This window comes from Sardina pilchardus, chromosome 12, assembly GCF_963854185.1.
Source record: "Sardina pilchardus chromosome 12, fSarPil1.1, whole genome shotgun sequence".
NCBI lineage: Eukaryota > Metazoa > Chordata > Actinopteri > Clupeiformes > Clupeidae > Sardina > Sardina pilchardus.
Window position 1 is genome coordinate 1,094,462 of NC_085005.1, and position 21,664 is coordinate 1,116,125.

The 21,664-nt window shown below is 40.6% G+C and overlaps 1 protein-coding gene across 2 annotated transcripts in view; it reads left to right on the top strand.

Moving 5' to 3' along the window:
• Window positions 1-20,721, top strand: part of angel2 (angel homolog 2 (Drosophila)) — a 41,694-nt gene extending 20,973 nt beyond the window's left edge. Inside the window, exons 6-9 of one of the 2 annotated variants that reach the window (XM_062551378.1) lie at window positions 4,585-4,621; window positions 15,865-16,013; window positions 18,879-19,025; window positions 19,309-20,721. In XM_062551378.1, the coding sequence (XP_062407362.1) occupies window positions 4,585-4,621; window positions 15,865-16,013; window positions 18,879-19,025; window positions 19,309-19,346 (371 nt within the window). In that variant the 3' untranslated portion in view covers window positions 19,347-20,721. The remainder of the gene's footprint in view (window positions 1-4,584; window positions 4,622-15,864; window positions 16,014-18,878; window positions 19,026-19,308) is intronic. The other variant, XM_062551379.1, reaches the window with a different exon arrangement.
• Window positions 20,722-21,664: the final 943 nt, after the last annotated feature.

Below are 21,664 nucleotides of genomic sequence, written 5' to 3' on the forward strand. Positions count from 1 at the left end.
TCCCGCGAACGTGATCCAAATCATATCGTGTCTCACACCGTTGGAAAGCCCTGCTCCTCCTGAATAACGCCATGCAATCCAAATATGGACATTTCCTTTGTATTGGCAACCAATCGCGAAAGTTCAAAGACGAGTCTAAGCTGAGAACGAATCTTATTGGCTGTGTTTCAAGGCTGTTTTCTCAAAACTAGTTATTTGCGGTTTTGAGTCATTTTCCGGTAGATACTTCTCAGCCTCTGTAGCACCTATCTACACCAAACTTTCCAGTTATACACTTAACAGTATTCTGAAGACATTTACAGAGGGATTTGTTAATACATCATTCCTGGCCTGATTTATGTGACATGTTAATCAAAAAAGCATGGCAAAAATCGTTTTTTTAAGGCTATGGACAGTATATTTGGATTTCCTAGGCAATGAAAGCAGATATCCTGAAATCCTTCTGTAATTTTATTGTAATCTTGTTTGTAAACAACATGAAAGAATAATTTTGCACCTGGCTTTATCATATGCTCAGATCTATCTACCGGAAATATATGCAAAATCATGCATATTTAATGAGATAATGCCTCATTTGCATAATTAAACATACACATTTCAAAAACTTGTAATACATTTTTTTCTCATACTTGTATAAGTAATCAACTGAGGAAGTTTCATGGTGATACCTATTATTTAAAATTTTTACCCTATTCAACTGTAGTGTCTCGCCTTAATGGGTGGATGAGTGAATGGTCTGAAGAAGATGAATGGATAAAATGTTAGATGGAATGTGCCTTATATTCTTGTAGAATGGAGAGACACAGCTCTCTACTGAGAGTAGTGGATACAGATACAGGTGTAATCAATTTAACTGGCTAGTCTTAAGAGAGCCAGCCTGAGACAGAGTAGATTGTTTAAAAGTTCAATGTAGAGCGTCTAATTGATGTTGTTGATAGGCAGACTGTTTAGAATGGGTGGATGAGTGAATGGTTTGAAGAAGATGAATGGATATAAAGTTGGATGGAATTAGGAGGACTTATTTTGATATTGTTGTGCGCAGAGGATACAGGGGAACAGAATATGTAGTCTTCAGAGAGGAGCCTGAGAGAAACTGACAGTTGGTGCCCAGGTGGCTGACCAGCTGGGGTAACATTCTAATTGCTGCCGTGATGTCATAATGAGCAATGTTAAGTCTATGGGGAAATTGTTAATAGTTTTTAATTTATAGTTTAAAAGTATAAAAGTTACAAAGTTAAAAAATACATTGCGCTGATGTCCTAAGCAAGACCTTCGTAACACAGTTTGAATGAAGTTTCTAAGTTAAACGGTTCAAGCTGAATTGCGTGCGTTAGAAGAAGAATAATAAGAAGTAGTAGAAGAAGAAGAAGAAGAAGCCTAGGGATAACAGTACAGTGCATTTTCATGCACTGTAATAATAACTAGAGAATGTAATTCCAGGGAAATTACGAGTGCATGAAAATGCAAAAATTTATAGATACAGTAGATATAGTTACTAAGGTGTAGCTAGGGTAAACATGGTGGTTGCATAGTTTAAAGAAAGCTGATAGTGTGAAGGTAGACAGTTTAAAGCTTAAACATTACAGTTCTAGCTGAACTAATGATTTCTAGCAGTTATGTTAAAAATGCTAACAATGCTAACTATGCTAACAATGCTAACCAGGCTGATTAGCTAACTTAGCTAATCATTTCTAACAGTTATGCTAAAAATGCTAACTATGCTAACAATGCTAACTATGCTAACAATGCTAACCAGGTTGATTAGCTAACTTAGCTAACCATTTCTAGCAGTTATGCTAAAAATGCTAACTATGCTAACAATGCTAACCATGCTAACTAGCTAACTTGCTAGTGAGGACTTTTATTTTGAAACATTTGTTGATAGGGTATCTATGGTGGCCACTATCAGGAATAAAGAAGTTACTGTAGTAAAATCATGTTGGTTGCTATGGAAACGGTCATAAACGCTTAATTTTAATGGTTGCTATGTTGGTTGCTAGGTACATGGAGGTTTCATGTAGTTGACTGGAGGCATAGTTGATGATAACTGACAGTTGGAATGGTTGAACAGTTAAATAGTTGAGTAGTTTCAATGGTTAAATGATTTAATAGTGTATTATTGCAGTGAGGACTTTTATTTTGAAACAGTTGTGGACAGAGGAAACAGTTTAACAGGATATGTGTAGTCTTCAGAGAGATTGTATGCTTATAGCCTGAGAGAGAGAGCGCTGCTGCAGGTGGGGCTGGCCACCTGGCATAAGATTCTAATTGCCCTATTATGATGTCATAATCCAATGTTAAGTCTATGGGAGAAAAAATTGTTTAAAAAATTAATATAAATTCAACGATAAAGTTTTCAAAGTTGAAAAATACATAGCTGAAGTCACCTAAGTAAGACCTACGCAGCGCAGTTTGAATGAAGTTTCTACGTTAAACGGTTGAAGCTGAATTGAACGCACAAAAAGTGTCTGAAGAAGAATAATATCGATAAGAAGATGTCGGATAACAGTAGAGTGCATTTGCATGCACTCTAATAAGAAGACTTGGAATAACAGTATAGTGCATTTTCATGCACTATAATAATAAGAAGTAGTAGAAGAAGAAGAAGAAGAAGAAGCCTAGGGATAACAGTACAGTGCATTTTCATGCACTGTAATAATAATAATAACTAGAGAATGTAATTCCAGGGAAATTACGAGTGCATGAAAATGCAAAAATGTATAGAAACAGTAGATAATGTAGATATAGTTACTAAGGTGTAGCTATGGTAAACATGGTGGTTGCATAGTTTAAAGAAAGCTGATAGTGTGAAGGTAGACAGTTTAAAGCTTAAACATTACAGTTCTAACTGAACTAATGATTTCTAGCAGTTATGCTAAAAATGCTAACTATGCTAACAATGCTAACTATTCTAACAATGCTAACCAGGTTGATTAGCTAACTTAGCTAATCATTTCTAGCAGTCATGCTAAAAATGCTAACTATGCTAACCATGCTAACTAGCTAACTTGCTAGTGAGGACTTTTATTTTGAAACATTTGTTGATAGGGTATCTATGGTGGCCACTATAAGGAATAAAGAAGTTACTGTAGTAAAATCATGTTGGTTGCTATGGAAACGGTCATAAACGCTTAATTTTACTGGTTGCTATGTTGGTTGCTAGGTACATGGAGGTTTCATGTAGTTGACTGGAGGCATAGTTGATGATAACTGACAGTTGGAATGGTTGAACAGTTAAATAGTTGAGTAGTTTCAATGGTTAAATGATTTAATAGTGTATTATTGCAGTGAGGACTTTTATTTTGAAACAGTTGTGGACAGAGGAAACAGTTTACAGGATATGTAGTCTTCACAGAGAGATTGTATGCTTAAAGCCTGAGAGAGAGAGAGAGCTGCTGCAGGTGGGGCTGGCCACCTGGCATAACATTCTAATTGCCCTATTATGATGTCATAATCCAATGTTAAGTCTATGGGGAAATTTTAATAGTTTTTATTTAATAGTTCAAAAAGTATAAAAGTTACAAAGTTGAAAATTACATAGCTGAAGTCACCTAAGTAAGACCTACGCAGCGCAGTTTGAATGAAGTTTCTACGTCGAACGGTTGAAGCTGAATTGAACGCACAAAAAGCGTTAGAAGAAGAATAATAATATCGATAATAATAAGAAGATGTCGGATAACAGTAGAGTGCATTTGCATGCACTCTAATAATAAGAAGAAGACCGAGGAAGAACAGTACAGTGCATTTTCATGCACTGTAATAATAAAAAGCCTAGGAAGAACAGTACAGTGCATTTTCATGCACTGTAATAATGATAAGAAGAAGAAGCCTAGGAAGAACAGTACAGTGCATTTTCATGCACTGTAATAATAAAAAGCCTAGGAAGAACAGTACAGTGCATTTTCATGCACTGTAATAAGAAGAAGCCTAGGAATAACAGTACAGCATTTTCATGCACTGTAATTATGAGTCACACTGAATTGTGTTTAATGGAATCCCGATGGAATAGCCTACTCTTTGATAATGTTAAAAAATGATCTTATAGCCTAGTTAATATCTGATAGCTATAGGTCAGCTATTGTAATATTATATTCTCATCTGGCTTGTATTAATTGGAAAGACGTGCAAAAAGAGATGAATGACATTGCAACATAGGAAGATTGGTTTGGTCTGCCTCTGTCATACATTGAAATACTGTAATACGTTTTGTGGATAAACTGTGGTTGCAAATAGTGTTGCCCAATTGACGTGGTCTATTTATGTGTTTTGTAGCCTATGTTTTAGAATAAGTTACGATATTTTTTTGTGCACACTCCTCTGGGCATGTTTCTATCTACTGCTCATGCCCCTAAGAATTTCTTAATTATAAAACACTTACTGTATGAATGGAAGAAAGTGGACTAAGATCAGTAGTTTGAAAAGAAAGGATGCAATTATACCTAATTTAAGTTTGAGTACCATACTTTGACATTGCTCTGTTGGGGCGGAACTATGATCATACCAATCAAATTGTCAGGGTGGGCTTTACGGTCCTTTACGACTTTTAGGTCCAGATGAATATTGATGTTTATTCCCTGTGCCTAGGTGCTATACGGAGTGATGAGGGTTCCAAAATTAACAGGTATGTTTTTTGTGTGTAAATCATTCACAGTCTAATAATGTATAATCTTTGAAATACATAGAAAGTTTAATCTTCCATTATTACACGGCTCTTCAGAGTGCTGCAGAAAAGTTCCATTCACATGAATGGGCCTTCCCAACGTTCGGAGGTCTTACATTTATATAATGACTGTCAATGGCAACGGGTTTAGTGCTTTTAATTCACGTCTTTCATATCAATCCGCAACAAATCCGTTCGCTGGTTGCAATGGAATTTCATTGAAAGCAAAACTCAGCTACTAAGTATGTTGCCAGGCAACACCTAACAACTGTCAACTGTGGCAAACTATTTATTTTGCTAGTTTTAGCGGAAGCCACCAAACGGTAGCCAAGTCATTGCTAAAGACACATTGAGTTATGTTTCATTTCTCATTTTGGCAAGTAGCCGTATAATAAGCGGAAAATAATTCCCTTCAGGACGAAGCAAAACTCCTCCGATGCGCGTTGGGGTTCTGTTCATCCTGTCGGGAATTATTTTCCGATAATGACAGGCATCCTATACATTATCCCTTACAAAAATAACTTCAACAAAACTACTAGGATGTGTTCAGACTTCAGACCCTTTTTACTGAAGTCAGATTTTTCCCTAATGGAAACTATTTGCAAGTGATTGTTCTCATTTACCTTGCTAGAATGTGGTCCAAATCTATGGAGTGTAATATTGCCAAAATGTTCAAACAATACTTTTTCAAATTCAAACAAAAATCAATTAATCAAAATATCAAATACAAAATCGAAACAAAAAATGTCAAAGTCAAAGGGGGAAAAAAATCAAAACTCACAAACAAATTATTTGTGTATTTGCGAAATAAATCTGTCTTTAACTGTTTGAATAACTTGTCTTTGAGTTTACAATAATAATGACAATTTACAGCGACATCATTCGTTTGTTTGCTGCTGGCTTTTTTTTGCTGTCGCGTTTGCACTGCCTGTCTTTTTGCTTGTAGTTCTGGCACAAACTTCACTTGTGGGTGGGTTTCTCTGGGGTGCATTCCTATTGGCTGATGCGTTTTGACTGACAGCTGGACTGGAGTGTGTCGGCCGGACCAGAGAATGTCTAATATGAGGAGAACTAGCACTCTGAAAACCATTGCGGTGAGGTGCTGCACCGAGGGGCACCCATTTTTGTGCTACTAGGCGAGTGCAGAATGAATGGTGTCCTATGGAGTCACACCCATAGATTCCTACACTTTGGATATATATTTTTTTTCAATCACAGCTATAGTTTTTAAAAAATTGAATAGATAATCCTCACAAATGACACATAGCTAGTATTTTATACTCGCTTGATTATGACTGAAATTAGGTTTTTGTAATCGGATGATTAGCCAGATGCTAGCAGAAGCCATTAGCCAGAACCTGGGTCGCAACTGCCCAACCTGTAAGAAAACAAAAGGCTATGACCCCCAGATTATTCCACTTTTGACGTACAATCCTGACGACCTCCCGGAAACCACAGTAGTATTTGGCATTTGTAGACGATATGCTAGAAGAATGATGTAGTTTAGCCACCTAGCTCCATAGAGGTCCATGTATTTTGCACTCGCCTATGATCGCCCCCTAGGTGAACTGCAATAGAGAGTGGGAGGGCTCTCCAAAAATGGGCTCTGGCCGGACTGTGAAGTGAGCGGTAGCATTCTCTGGCGGTAGCTTTAAGAACAAACTCAGACAAACTCAAAAAAGTGTAATATCTGATAGTCTAATGAACTTGATTGTGTTGTAAGGTCCATCAAATCAAGAATGCTCCATACTGGGTATAGATAGGTTAAGGGTGAGCTATTAGCCAGATGCTACCGCTTGCAGTGGCATAGAGAGGAGATTCGTTTACGTTTCTACGTGAATGTTAATAAGTTAGTTACTAGTGCATACAGTCTGTCTGTTAGGCTAGCTGTTTTTGACCCAAAAGCAGACCAGATGAGAAGCAAATTCAATGAACAGGTTTTATTTTCAGTTAGTCCAGTACTTAGAAGAGTCAAAGTACAGAAGACACAAAATCCAACTTAGATCTTAGATAAACAAAGTCCATCAAGTGTCCAGGGAACGGAGGCAGGTTTCAACTCCACAGAGCAATCAGGTAGAAACAAAGGGCAAACCTCTTTCCGGCAGTGGACAGAAACAGAAAATCCAAACTGGCAGAGTGAATCCAATACAGGCAGAGTAATTCCAACACAGGTAGAGCAAATCCAACACAGGCAGTGTAGCACACGAACTTGCAAGCACAACTTAAATAGGGAGACAGAGACCAATCATTGGGCAGGAGAAAACAAGGTAACAAGCAAATTAATTGGCAGGACAGGTGTGGACAAAAAGTGGCGGGAAAACAGGGGGAGTGGCGTCACAGTTGGACGGGTTGCCGACTGCGAAAGTCTCTTATCAGTGTCGAGTCCAGGATGTGCCGGGCCGGGACCCAGAACCTCTCCTCAGGGCCGTAGCCCTCCCAGTCCACAAAGTACTGAAGTCCTCGGCCCCGACGCCTGACGTCGAGAAGCCTGCGTACCGTGTACGCGTCAGAACCGTCAACAAGCCGGGGGGGTGGGGGAGGGTCGGGCGTAGGGTGCAAGGGACTGGTGATGAACGGCTTGATTTTTGAGACGTGGAAGGTGGGGTGAATACGGCGAAGGGGAGCGGGGAGCTTGAGGCGGACAGCAGTGGGGCTAAGGACTTTAGCAACGGGGAAGGGCCCGATGAAACGGGAGGTTAGTTTGCGGGACTCAGTTTTCAGGGAAAGGTCCGGGGTTGAAAGCCATACCCGCTGGCCCTGGCAGTAGCGTGGAGCTTGGGTGCGGTGCTTGTCAGCCTGGGCCTTCATCTTGATCGAGGTACGAAGGAGGGTTGCCCGGGTGCGCCTCCACGTTCGACGGCAACGGCGGATGAAGGATTCGGCAGAGGGAGACCCTACCTCAAACTCCTGGTCTGGGAAGAGAGGTGGTTGGTGGCCCAGGGAGCACTCGAAAGGAGATCGGCCAGTGGAGGAGGAAATATGGGAGTTGATGGCGTACTCTGCCCAAGGTAACTGCCGGCTCCAGGATATTGGGTTTTGAGAGGCCACACAGCGAAGAACCATCTCCAGTTGCTGGTTAGCCCTCTCCGTCTGGCCGTTGGTCTGTGGATGAAACCCAGAAGATAAGCAAACAGATGTTCCGAGGAGCTTACAAAAGGCTTTCCAGAAACTGGACGTAAACTGCGGACCTCTGTCCGATACCACCTCCAGGGGCAACCCGTGCAGTTTGAACACATGTTGAACCATTATATTGCCCGTTTCACTGGCAGATGGAAGGCTGGATAAAGGAATAAAGTCAAACTTGAAAAGCACTCCGCAAGCGCCCCCTGAATCCAGACGGTTATTCGGATCACTCACAAAATGTATCGTTTCTTGTTTAGGTAACTTCATACCTTCCATCCATACGTTTTTGAGTTATCTTGCTAACAAACAGACAAACAAATGCAAACCCCGATGAAAACATAACCTCATTGGCGGAGAGTCCGTGAGCCAGAGGGGTTGGTCGTTACCGAAAAGGTGGCAAAGGCTACCATACCTTTCCTGAAAGCTTGGAATCTCAGCTTTCCAGTGATGTATGATGGCCATCTGACAAGAGTAGCTGTTTTGAGTTATGATACATAATGTAAACTATAGGTTGAAGAAATAATGCGTATAAATCAAGCAGAACACTGACCAATCTGATCATGATATTGGACATATAGGAATATTTTATTTTGTCATATTTGGTATCAATTTAAAGGGGAGACTCTGGGCTTTCATTTAAATCATTTAGTGAACATTTTGGATAAGTACAGCCAACCCTGGAGCTCTTCAAACCTTTAATCACACACATTTTCCTGCCATTTCCGCCTAGGTCATCTTTTGTCTTTTAATCCTGTGGCACCAGGGAGCATCAGAGAAACAAAATCCAAACACTGAAAAATACTGGCATGACCCTAAGGGTTCAGAAAATTTATCATTTACCCATATTTTCTGATTTGGAGGGGGTGATTTTCAGTCTTATATCAGACATGCCGTTTTTTCAAAGACAGAAACAGTAGTGTACTATTATCCCTAGGCTAATTTGTTGATATGTCGAGTTGAAAGTCTGAGGTAAATATTTTTTTAAAAAAGTTGTTATTCTACATTTTTAGATAGTCCTTAATACATATTTTATACAATTTTAATGCGTATTTACATAAAAAAATGAATGCCTTGTTCTCAGGCAAGAAAATACTGGTATTTTTTTTTTTTTTTTTTAATATATCACCACAAAGCTTTCCCAGTTTATCACAAAGATTAAGACAAGTATTGCTTGTATTGCAGGTTTTCTTAAAAGTAATGACTAAATATGCAAATGAGGATTAATTTCTGAAATAGGCTAGCCTGGGTGTTCCCGTCCTGCCTTGTGCTGTGATTTCATTCATGCTGCTAAGGCAGTCTGGAAACTACCGCCCTAATTTTTGCCTGAGATAGGGGACCAATCACAGAACAGGGGGGAAAGCAAGACAATGATGAGCTATGCACAGACGCATTTGATAGACATCCGTGGTGCCCAATGAACGGATCTGGGCATTTTTTCAAATACAAAAAAATGAACGTCTGGTTGCCAGACCAAGTCTCATTTGAGAAGTGGTAGGTGCTAGCCAGGCTAAAAATAGCCGCTAAATTTGGAGAAATGTTCAAACTTGACATGTATATATTAAGAGAGAATATGGCCCTTAGATAGAGGATAATCAATCTTGAAAAACCAACCGTTGGCGTTGGAGCTTCATGACAGGTTGTTGCAAAACAAATCCATCGAGATGTGAAGCATCTCAAATACTACCAGCCATGGTGACCTCTACCAACAGAGTTGGACTCCGATTCCTCTGTGCCTTCTTCTGTGAAGTCATTGCTATCTTGTCTTTTACCAAGCACTGATGAGAAGGAACGACTAAGAGACTCATTTGGCATGGATCTACTGTAGTGTATGCCATATCTCATGGCAAAGTGAAGACTTCCAAGCATATCCTTTTGACTTATGCTGTGAAGTCGCTTACTGGTAATGTCAATCTCATCAGAATATTACTAATCCAGCTTGATTCATCCTCATTGACTCCAACTAGATCGGCATGTAACTTGGGTGTCATAATTGATGACCAACTTACTTTCTCTGAGCATGTTGCCTCAATTGCAAAGTCATGTCGGTATACCCTGTACAACATTAGGAAGATCAGACCTTATCTGACACAGGATTCCACTCAGCTTCTTGTACAGGCAATGGTTATCTCCAAGCTGGACTACTGCAATTCCCTGTTAGCTGGCCTACCTGCTTGCGTATTAAGACCACTACAGTTGATTCAGAATGCTGCAGCATGACTGGTCTTCAATCAGCCAAAGAGGACACATGTAACCCCTCTCCTAGTTACTCTCCACTGGCTCCCTATAGTAGCCAGAATTAAATTTAAATCTCTCACTCTGGCCTATAGGACACTGACTGGATCTGCTCCTAGCTACTTCAGTTCTTTGATCAAGACTTCAGTTCTTTGCCACCTTTTCGGTAACGGTTTCCATAATTTGAGGCCCTGGCTCACGGTCTAGTAGGCTAATAATTAATAGTAAGTTGAAAACACACTATGACAGGTCTACTCGCGTGATCACGCATGCATTTACAGGCTAATGAGGGTTCGTTAATGATTGCGTGGATTTTGGTGCAAAACAGCATTTGGCGATGGAACAGTTGAACTATTAGCAGAGGATGTACTGGCACAGCTTGATGCAGCTGTTCAGAAAGCAGTATTTGTTTTCTTAAAGATACACTTTTATTTTATTCAAAATATTCTGAATGTTTTACATTAGGCCTAGCCTACTTGAAATATAGGCCCATAGTTCAGGCTGCTCAAAGCTGTGTTTGCACTTTATATTTATTTTACAGTGCCCTCCATAATTATTGGCACCCCTGGTTAACTCATTGGCTGCCAGCGATTTTCAGTGCAGAGTGCTCCATACTGCCAGACGTTTTACAGCATTTTGACTGTTTTTCCAAGATCCACCGAACGGTGAGCTTTATGACTATATAAACATCGAAGGTACCAAATGAAAGAGTAGACTCTCTTCTTTAACCAGGAAAAAAACGGTTTGTTTCTCTTGTTTTCCGTTCTTTAGTAATCGTCAGTAGAACATGGGTTAGTTTTGCTAAAAACACCTGTTTTTGACCAAAAAATTGAGAAAACGATCTTTTTGTGAAAATCAACTTTTTAACGTTAGCGTTTCAGTAGTATGTCAACCACGATTGCACTGTTATCTCGTCAGTCTCGTCAAGGTTGCTAGGGACTCTGATGGTCGCTATAGACTCTGAACAGGACGGTAGACTTAGCAAGCTAGCACTAGCAAAGTTGTTGTTAGTCTATATAGCAATATCCAATGTAAATGGATCATACCGTTCACCTGTTTCCCATCCTTGATGTAAGAAGTAAGCATATTTATTCCCTGCATCGCGTGCAAACTAGATCCACTGTGGTCGATCTTCAGTGTGTTTGCCTGTTGTATATGTCTCTGCATGTGCACTCCAGGCAGATACTAATCATCCAAATGGCACTGCTGCCATCTAGCGGTTTCGGATCGCTAGTACAGTCTATTTTCAAGCCTGAAACTCTGCCAGATCGTTCCCAGGCCCACCCAGGAGCCCTCCCCATTGAAAAAGGCAATTGACGTCTATAGACAACGTATGTGTCTAAATTGACGTTTAAAGACATCAATGGCAGTGAATGAGTTAAGATGTGTTCTTTAGCTTCTAATAAATTCATTTTTTTCCAAATAATATAGGACCACAATTAAAAAAAGCGTAAAATCCAACCTTTAATACAAGTGCATTTATTTAGAAGGAAAAAATCCCACGTAAAGAAAATCCCATGTAAATATTAAGAAGTAATTATTTTACATCAAATCATGTGTGCCACAATTATTGGCACCCCTGATGTTAATGCTTTGTACAACCCCCTTTTGCTAATAAAACAGCACTAATCTTGTCTTATAATGTTTCACAAGATTAGAGAAAACAGAAAGAGGGGTCTTCGACCATTCCTCTTTGCACAAAATCTCCAAATCATCCAACGACCTGGGTTCTCTCCTCTGCACTCTCATCTTCAGCTCACCCCACAGGTTTTCAATGGGGTTGAGGTCTGGGAACTGAGATGGCCATGGTAGGAGCTTGATACGGTGTCTGGTGAACCATTTCTGTGTAGACTTGGTCATATGTTTAGGGTCATTATCTTGCTGAAAGACCCAGTGACGACCCATCTTCAGCTTTCGGGCAGAGGCCACTAGCCTGGATGCCAGACCGAAGTTTAGCCCCGCCTCCATTCTTTTTCTGCAGGGAACTTCGGTCTGGCCCTGCTCCGTTCAGCTGCTACTATTCGAGATACAGATCTGTTCGGACCAATCACATTGTCAGGGCGGGCTTTACGTGATGATTGACAGATGAACAGCAGTGACGTTCACGGCTGCATGCGTCCTCGTTCGACGAGTTGGATGTGAGACCATGTTGGCTTAGGTTGATTTTGATTGCAACAGAAACGCTATGGCTATGAATGCATAATTTGTTCATGCAGTTTGGCCTTTCGTTTATCTTAGCTATTGAAACGGAGGTTTTATCACGGATTCGCACAACTATTTCTGAACATTTAGACCAACGAGGATATGTGGGAAAACTTCGGTTTCACTTTCACCAAGTTAAAACAGCATGTTTGGGTGATGTTGTTCCCGTTTGTTTAAAAATGTCTGTTTGCTCGTTGGGTTAATGACACACTTCCCCAGCTGTTCATTGCATACAGTTTGAAGGAATTATTTTTAAAAACGAAGGAGGATGTTTTCCATAGCCTATCCTGCTACATATTTCTGTCTTAGATTTCGCAGATACTGACAGCCAATAACTTGTTCTGTTTGGTTTGGTCTATCCAATGAGTGCAGAGCTATCCCCCCCGCCCTGCAATGGTTGAATCACGCCCCATAATCGCAGCTGAATGGAGCAGTTTCAGACTCATATTCTGACAAGAATTGAGTATGACGTCGTCAGGCTAAGAGGCCACCAGATTCTGATTTAAAATGTCCTGGTATTTCAAAGCATTCATGATGCCATGCACCCTAACAAGGTTCCCAGGCCCTTTGGAAGAGAAACAGGCCCACAGCATCACCGATCCTCCCCCATACTTCACAGTGGGCATGAGGTGCTGTTCTGCATACTCATCTTTTTGTTACGCCAGACCCACTTAGAGTGTTTGTTGCCAAACAGCTCTAACTTTGTCTCATCTGACCAAAGCACACGGTCCCAGTTGAAGGCCCAGTACCGCTCCAGACGTTTGTGCTTATGATTTTGAGTGAGAAAGGTTTTTTTCCGTGCATGCCTCCCGATCAACTTGTTGGCATGTAGACAATAATAATAATAATAATAGATTTTATTTATAATGCACTTTACATCAGAGATCTGAAAGTGCTACAGGTTAAAACAAAAATAAGATGAACAATTTCATTAAAAAGAAAACAAAAGGAGGAAAAAGAAAAAGGTTTAAGAACATCTAAAAGGGACCAAAAGCTTTGCTGAAAAGAAATGTCTTTAGGTCTTTTTTAAAACAGTCAATGGATTGTGGTGCCCTCAAGGTGTCAGGGAGGGCATTCCATAGACGCGGGGCAGCAGCACAGAAAGCCCTGTCTCCCATGGTCCTTAGTTTGGTTCTGGGTATGTGGAGGAGGTTTGAGTGAGTGGAGCGGAGGGAGCGTGTTGTGTTTTGTGGGTTGATTATTTCTTTGAGGTAGGGGGGGGCATGACCATGAATGCATTGGTGAGTGAGGAGGGAAATCTTGTACTCAATCCTGCTGGAGACCTGAAGCCAGTGGAGTGAGTGGAGGATGGGGGTAATGTGCTCATGTTTCCGCACTCTCATCAGGATCCTAGCTGCAGAATTTTGGATGTACTGGAGTCTCTGCAGACTCTTGCTAGGGATCCCAATGAGAAGTGCGTTACAGTAGTCCAGTCTGGAGGAGATAAAGGCATGAACCAGCTTTTCGGCATCTGAGAGAGAGAGGATGGGGCGGAGTTTGGAAATGTTACGGAGGTGGTAGAAGGAGGTCTTGCAGAGGTGATTTATATGTGCTTCAAATGTGAGTTGTGAGTCCATTTTTACACCCAGATTTGTAACTGTTGATGAAAGGGGGATGTTGGAGCCAGAGAAGGTGATGCTGGTTATTGATGATGATTTGGTCTGGTGGGGAGTGCCAACCAGGATGGCTTCGGTTTTGGAGCTGTTTAGTTGGAGAAAGTTGTGCTCCATCCATACCTTTATCTCCTCCAGACAGGTGGTGAGTTTTGATGGGGATGACTGTGAGGATGGGGTTGCAGCTGTGGCATTGACATAGAGCTGTGTGTCATCAGCATAGCAGTGGAATGAGATGTTGTGACGGCTGATGATTTGGCCAAGGGGAGTGAGGTAGAGGATGAAGAGGATGGGGCCAAGGACTGACCCCTGGGGGACACCGCAGGTGACTGTGTGTGTACTTGATTTGGAGTGACCCAGGGAGATGTATTCTGTCCGGTTTGTGAGATATGAGTTGAACCAACAGAGAGCAGTGTCATTGAGTCCAGTGGTACAGTGAAGACAGCGCCTGATGGTTGTTTTGGAGACTTTGTGACCCCAAGATGCAACCATTTGATGCAATTTTGTAACAGTGAGTTTTGGAGATTTTTTTATTTCTCTTACCATCCTCCTCACTATGCGTGGTGGCAAAATAAACTTGCGTCCTCTTCCAGGCTTGTTTACCACTGCTCCAGTTGTTTTAAACTTCTTAACGATTCCTCTGACCATAGATATGGGCAGGTGTGCGAGTGGCTATTTTCTTGTAGCCATTGCCTTACTTGTGAAGGTCGACACACATCTGCCTTACTTGAACAGTGTGTTCCTTTGTCTTTCCCATGTTGAAGAGAAATGGCCTCTGTGTCACGTCATATTTATAGCCCAGGGAAACAGGATGTTAAGAATTACTAAATAAATGTTCCTACATACTCTGATTGACTTTGTAAACTACTGTAGAAATGACAGAAATGACAGAAATACTTTAATTACATTTATTTCCTAGGAATTGTTAGGGGTGCCAATAATTGTGGAACAGATGATTTTATGAAGAATAATTATTTCTCAGTCAGGGATTTTTTTTCCCACCTTAAAATCCACTTGAGTTGAAGGTTACATTTTTCTACAATTTTCAGTGTGAGAGTATGCTTCTACAATAAAAAGTTGTATTTATTTGAAAGCTTTTAACGCATCTTAACCAGGGGTGCCAATAATTGTGGAGGGTGCTGTATTCAGAATAAATTCAGTGTCTGTTGTCTGTTAAAGGGATATTCCGCCATTTTTGGAAATACGCTCATTTTCCACCTCCCCTCGAGCAAAACAATCGATATTTACCTTGTTCTCGTTCATCCAGCCATTCTGTGAGTCTGGCGATACAACTTTTAGCTTCAGCCTAGCATAGATCATTGAATCGGATTAGACCATTAGCTTCTCGCCTGCTAGCTTCATGTTTAAAAGTGACTAAGATTTCTGGTAATTTTCCCATTTAAAACGTGTCTCCTCTCAAGTTAGAAAGTGCAGTAAGACCAACTGAAAATGAAACCTGGCGTTTTTCTAGGATGATTTGACATGGAACTACACTCTCATCTGGCGTAATAATCGAGGCAACTTGCAAACGTACCATAGGCGCAGTGATATCGTACGCAGCATCTGAAAATAGTCCCCATAGACAACAAGCAGTAGTAGTGCCAGTAGTGTGCAAGTTGCCTTGATTATTACGCCAGATGAGAGTGTAGTTCCATGTCAAATCAGCCTAGAAAGACGCCAGGTTTCATTTTCAGTTGGTCTTATTGCACTTTCTAGTTGCAGTCACAGACTGCAATGAGGATTTTGCAGGGTCACTATTTACAAGACTGCAACTAGATGTCTCCAAATTATTTCCCATCGTGCACTAGATATCAACAGGAACTCAACCTATAGTCATACTCATATCAATGTCATATTTTCGTGTTGCTGCAGTATTGTTTCATGTGTGACATCCCTAGTGTATAAACAGTTTTTCTGTCACTTGGAAATTGCTGTGAACTGTGAAATTGCTAAAAAATTGTATGGTGTAAGTTAGTAGTAATTATTACTCGCTGTACTTGGAATAATGTTTTTCCCTCTGTTATCCTTTGTAAGCAGGTCTTCCATTGAGCACAGCTTAAATCTTTCCTCTGCCTACTCCCATCATTCTTCAAAAAGAGGAAGACCAGAGATCACAACCTGTCACTCAAGGAGAGCCATGACTGTCGATTACATATTTTACTCGCCAACATCCTTAAATTCAGGTAAATGGCATTTTATCAATATCTCTTTGACATAAAGTAATAAACAAAAAGGGTTCAACATTATGCAATTCAAAATTACATGTAATGTCATTAAAGCAGCACTAAAGATTTGGTCTTGGCATCCCCCTACAATTGAGGAGCACAAAACTATATGAACTCTTGTGGCACGTCACCTCCTCACCACGTACTAATGGCAGCCGCTATGAACTCTTTCATGCATATTTTACTGTTTGAACTTATTCATGCTCATATTACACTCATGCCCTCCTGTTATTACATGTATTCATTGTTCATTTCTGATGCTGTGTCTAGTTTGTGTGTATATACAAATAAATTGACATTGACATTGACATTGACATTGACATTGACATATTAACAGATAGGTGCACATGTACTGTTGAAATTGCAACAAACATTTCACTCACGTTTCATTCGATCTTTCGATGTAAATCTCTGTTTCTTCAAAAATGTGACAATAACAATAACATGCTTACCAACTTCGTTATAATGGTGAATTTTTTTTGTTATAATCCAATATGGGAGATGATCAGGTGCTCTTTAACCCTTAGAACCCGATTGACGCAAAGTGCGTCAAAAACACACCCATTCTTCTCTGGTACATTGCTCCACAACGATTAGATGCAGTGAGATGAGACCTTTATTGCATGAAAGAGCAGAAGTGGGGCTTTCCAACAAGACTACGCCCTTGTCTGTATGATCAAGTATGCAAATAAAATAAAACAAATGAATAATAAAACTAAATAATAAATCAAATAGCGTCATATTTACAGTCTATACTGCTCTGCATTCACCTGCGCACCCGTTACTCTTGTTTGAAACATCCGCGAACCTGTGATCACATAGATATGGCATGCATGGCAGATGAAAGAGGAGACACAGAGCTATCCACAGATACCAAGTACATCTATCCTTCTAGGTTATAAAAACAGACAAAGTGACAGCAAAATAGTAATGTCATATAGCTCAGCCTACTGGTGCACACCAATTACCCTATTTTGGATTATTGGCGAACCTGTGATCGGATAGATGAAAGAGGAGACACAGAGCTATCAATTGATACCAAGTACATCCTTCTGGGTTATAAAACAGACAAAGCGACAGAAATGCTTACCCGACGTTTTTGTGTTTTTGTGGCAAAGTATGATGTCATAATCCAATGCTATCATGTGTTGCTCTACGGCAAGACATGTTCATGATCTGGTTTTGAGATCCTAGCAAATTCCTGCATGGTATCCAATTCAAGACTCTTTTTTGCCTTTTACTGCATTGTTCATTGCAATGCAGAAAAAAAATTGTTGTAGAGAATCATCATGAGTGTACACACAGGCTAACACGCAAACTTGGGTCAAATCAGATCAGATCATTTTGTGTCACAGATGTTGAACACAGAAAAGTCATTTTTCATTACTATGATAAATAAGCCTGGCTAGCGCCTACCACTTCTCAAATGAGACGTGGTCTGGCAACCAGACGTTCATTTTCTCGTATTTGAAAAAAATGCCCAGATCCGTTCATTGGGCGCCACGGATGTCTATCAAATGCGTCTGTGCATAGCTCATTATGGTCTTGCTTTCTCCCCTATTCTGTGATTTGCCACCAATTTCAGGCGAAAATGTGGGTGTTAGTTTCCAGACTGCCTTAGCAGCGTGAAAGAAATCATCACGCAAGGCAGGATGGGAACACCCAGGCTAATGATAAATGGCATTCATTTCTTTAAGGCACACACCACATATTTCTGTAAATTGCTCAGCCCTAAAGTCCCCCTCCATCATGGTTCTTATATTGCCAGATTCAGGACAGTCTGGCCTACACATACATCAAAGACATGTCAAGCTGTCAGCTTGGTGTAGTGAGATACAGGTCAGTGAGACTGCCTTTAAAATAGTCTAGGGCTCATAGGTTAAAAAAGAGGAGTTTTCATTTATAGAAAATGGGGTAGGTCCTAATCCCAACGCTCCTGGTGCGATGTTCCCTCAGATGTGTGAGGTATTAGTCATTTTTAATCATTTTGTTTGCGACTTATAGTATAGTATATTGTAGTAGCTGCCCATAGCCTTATTTGCATCCCCTGTATTGAAATCTGGTGGCTTCTTATTACAGTGATTTGCACCTGTATCATCCGGCATGTATAATTGGACCTGTATCGACTGCTTTCTGCTCAACTGGGCCAGCTCTCTCTGTCTCTCCATTCTACCAAGGATATAAGGCACATTCCAGCTGACTTTCTATCCATTCATCTCCAAACCATTCACTCATCCACCCTTTAAACTATCTATCAACATCCATTAAACAACCTGCCTATCAACATCCATTCAACTTTCTTTTTTATCAACCATAATTACACATTCTCAATCTCTTCATTCAAACAATTTACTCCATACGATTGGATAGTCCTTCAACCAATCAGACCAACAATCCGGGTGCGCCTAGTGAATAAGCCAGTTTGTGATTGGACCTAGCAAACATGGACAGGAAGCAGGAGAGATAGATGTGCAGGTTTCCAGCCTGAGCTGCAGGGCAAAATCGCCTGCAGATTGTTACTTTGCTGAATTTTTTGTTTTTTTTTTGTTTTGTTTTTTGGCCTGAAAGGAGGGGGTCTTTACTCCCCTGGTGTTGTTACAGATTTTGAACTATTTTGGCTTTTTTTGACATGATATGCATGTATCACCCCCCACCTGGTCCTCTCATGGACACACTCTGAAGGGTTCTGCCTGTACTGCATATTAATGAGTGTGCCTGACCCATTACGGTGGGCCAAAAATACCTGGACCAATGGTTTTGTTCCAGTCCAGCCCTACACATAAGTACCATTGTTGGATATTCAGGTGTTACATTTTCTTCCAGAATCTGAAGGCCTGCAGTTACTGGCTCGGCTTGCTTTATTCGACGAAATTGATCTTCATGCTATCAGTGGGTTACCCAATGCAAACAACTCCTCAGACCACCTGCCTTTACTGGCATCTTTCAGAATGCCCAATCTTCATGCAAGTTGTGAGTATGAGAACAGAATCTGATTCCTGGCTGGTACTTCTGTGCCCTTGAGCAAGGCATTTAAACTGAAGTTGTTCCGGGGAGACTGGCCCCCAGCAATTGGTGTCTGTAAGTCACTTTGGATAAAATTGTCAGCTAAATGTATAAGCAAAATAAGTACTTACTTAACTAGACTTATGTTTGCGGTGTTGCTATAGCAGCAATTAAATAATAATAATAATAATAATAATAATAATAATAATGAAAATAATGAATCTGTGTAAATCAGTGTTGTTATTTTTAGATGCTCATGTGCAGGGTTCTGAGGAGCACTCTACCTAGCTTCAGCTCCATTCTCCAGCCTGCAGTACCCCAGAATGCACACTCTGTTCTCCAAGACCTGCAGAAAAGACAGCAACAGTACTACAACAGAGGTACCAAGCGGCTTCCTGAGCTGAGCCCAGGCACCACTGTGCACATGGAAACTGCACAGGGCTGGCGTCCGGCTGTGGTCACTGAAGAGAGAGGTGAACCTCATTCCTACAACATTGTGGCGTCTGCTGGGCAGCACTACAGATGCAACAGGCGCCATCTGAGGAAAAGGCCAAGGTCTGTACTCAGGCTACTGCTGATGCTGACGTGGTCGATGAGGACCCGCTGGACTCGTCAGGTATGAGCGCAGCAGAGAGGATGGACTAGTCTCAGCCTTCATCCACGCTGAATCCAACTCACACTAGGAGAGTCGTCAGACCACCTGAGAGGTTTGAAGACTTTCAGATGGGTCAACGCTGATAGTTTGAGTGATGGGCAACTTCTTGCAAAATTGAAAAAAAAAGATAAAGTATGAAGAATGTATGAAACAATAAAATGTGAAATGATGTTTGTTTGGTAACGTCTTAAAGAGAAATGTTTGAAGTTTCTTATGTGTTTTGTTAGCAGAATGTTTTGTATTTGTATTTGACATGCATACAGAAGTTGACACAATGTAGATGTTATTCAGTATGTGTCCTGGAAGTATTTTCAAATTGGAAGAACAATACCAAATGTTTGACTAAATTGAGTTTATTAGTACAGGACATGACTTCATTATAGATGTCTTCACCGTTTCCATTTAATATATCACACGGGAATTGTAGGTGCTTAAATTGTGTGCAGCATGTAACAGCATGATAACTGAGAAAAGTTTCACTCATCCCGTAAATAATAGAACATACGAAGTGAGAGGCCGCATCACCTGCTTATCAACATTTGTTGTATATTTGTTGACATGTCCCTGTGGGTTATATTACGTGGGTAAGACAAAACACCATTTAAAAACCAGGATTTTTGAACACAAATGCGCAATCAGAAGAAAAGATGAAAAATCATCAGTTGCCAGAAACTTTAATGCAGTGGGCCATGATGTAAATGCCCTCAGGTTTATGAGCTTGGAAATTGTAAACCGTTCTCCAAGAGGGGGGGAGACCGCTAAAACCGCCTCCTTCATCGTGAGGCTTGGTACATCTTCAATCTTAACACCTGTATGGAATGAATAAAGAATTGCTATTAAGTTGTTTTTTGTAAAAACGTATTGACTTTGTTGTATTTTTTGTGTAGCTTCTAATTGGTTTAATGTGTTGGCCTGATCACATAATTGTTAAATTATGATGAAAAATGATTGTCACTTTGCTACTATTGGATGATGAGGGAATGAGTTGTAATGGGTGTGGGTATTTAAGACTCCTTTCCACTATTGAAACATACACACTGAGGAAGGCAGAACGCCGAAACATGTCTGTGTGAATAAATGGTGATTATGCATAGTGCGGCCTTCTTTCTTGTTTTTCAATTATAGATGTGTATGCAATGCAAGTGTTGAAGGTTAATCTCCATGTTAAGAAAGGGTAGTGCCGCACACTGATACACTTGAAGTGAATGTGACATACGCAAGGATATGTTAAGTGTAGTATGTAAAGTGACTCACTGATGAAGTGCAGTTATACTGGAGTGTGAAATAAATAGATACTGCTAATCACCTCCTGTGCCTTATTAAAGGGACACTTCATTAAGCATTAAGCTTTGTATCTTTAGAAAACCAGTCATGTTTTTGAATGGTCGTGCATCATTCCCTCAGTTTGCCTTGAGATGGGAGAAATACGATTTCAATGAAACCCATGAATAGGCCTTCCTGCTTTCAATGATGTAAAATGATGATTTTTACATCATTGAAAGCAGGAAGTCCAACATTGAAATCCGTATTTCTCCCATCTCAAGGCAAACTGAGGGAATAATGCATGACCCATCAAAAACATGATTGGTTTTCTAAAGATACAAAGCTTAATGCTAATTGGTGAAGTGTCCCTTTAAGAAGTTACGGTCATAACAACAAGGTATAACTCTCAGGGAGCACAATAGCCTAGAAATCTAGACGCACCCTAGCGGGCAAAAATATTTTTGCCTAGCGGGATGGTCTAGGGTCGCACCGTTGAGGCCAAGCCTGCGCTAGGCTCGAGTTCAGGTTAGCCAATCAGAGCGCTCTATCTGTGTACGGAGTCCTTGAGCCCGCCTTAGCTCACCTTCGGCTTCCGATAAGACGCCAGGGGGCTGGACCATGCGTCCTCGTTCGACGAGTTGGGTTTGAGACCGTATCGCACAACCATAGAGAAAAACAAAAGAAGGAT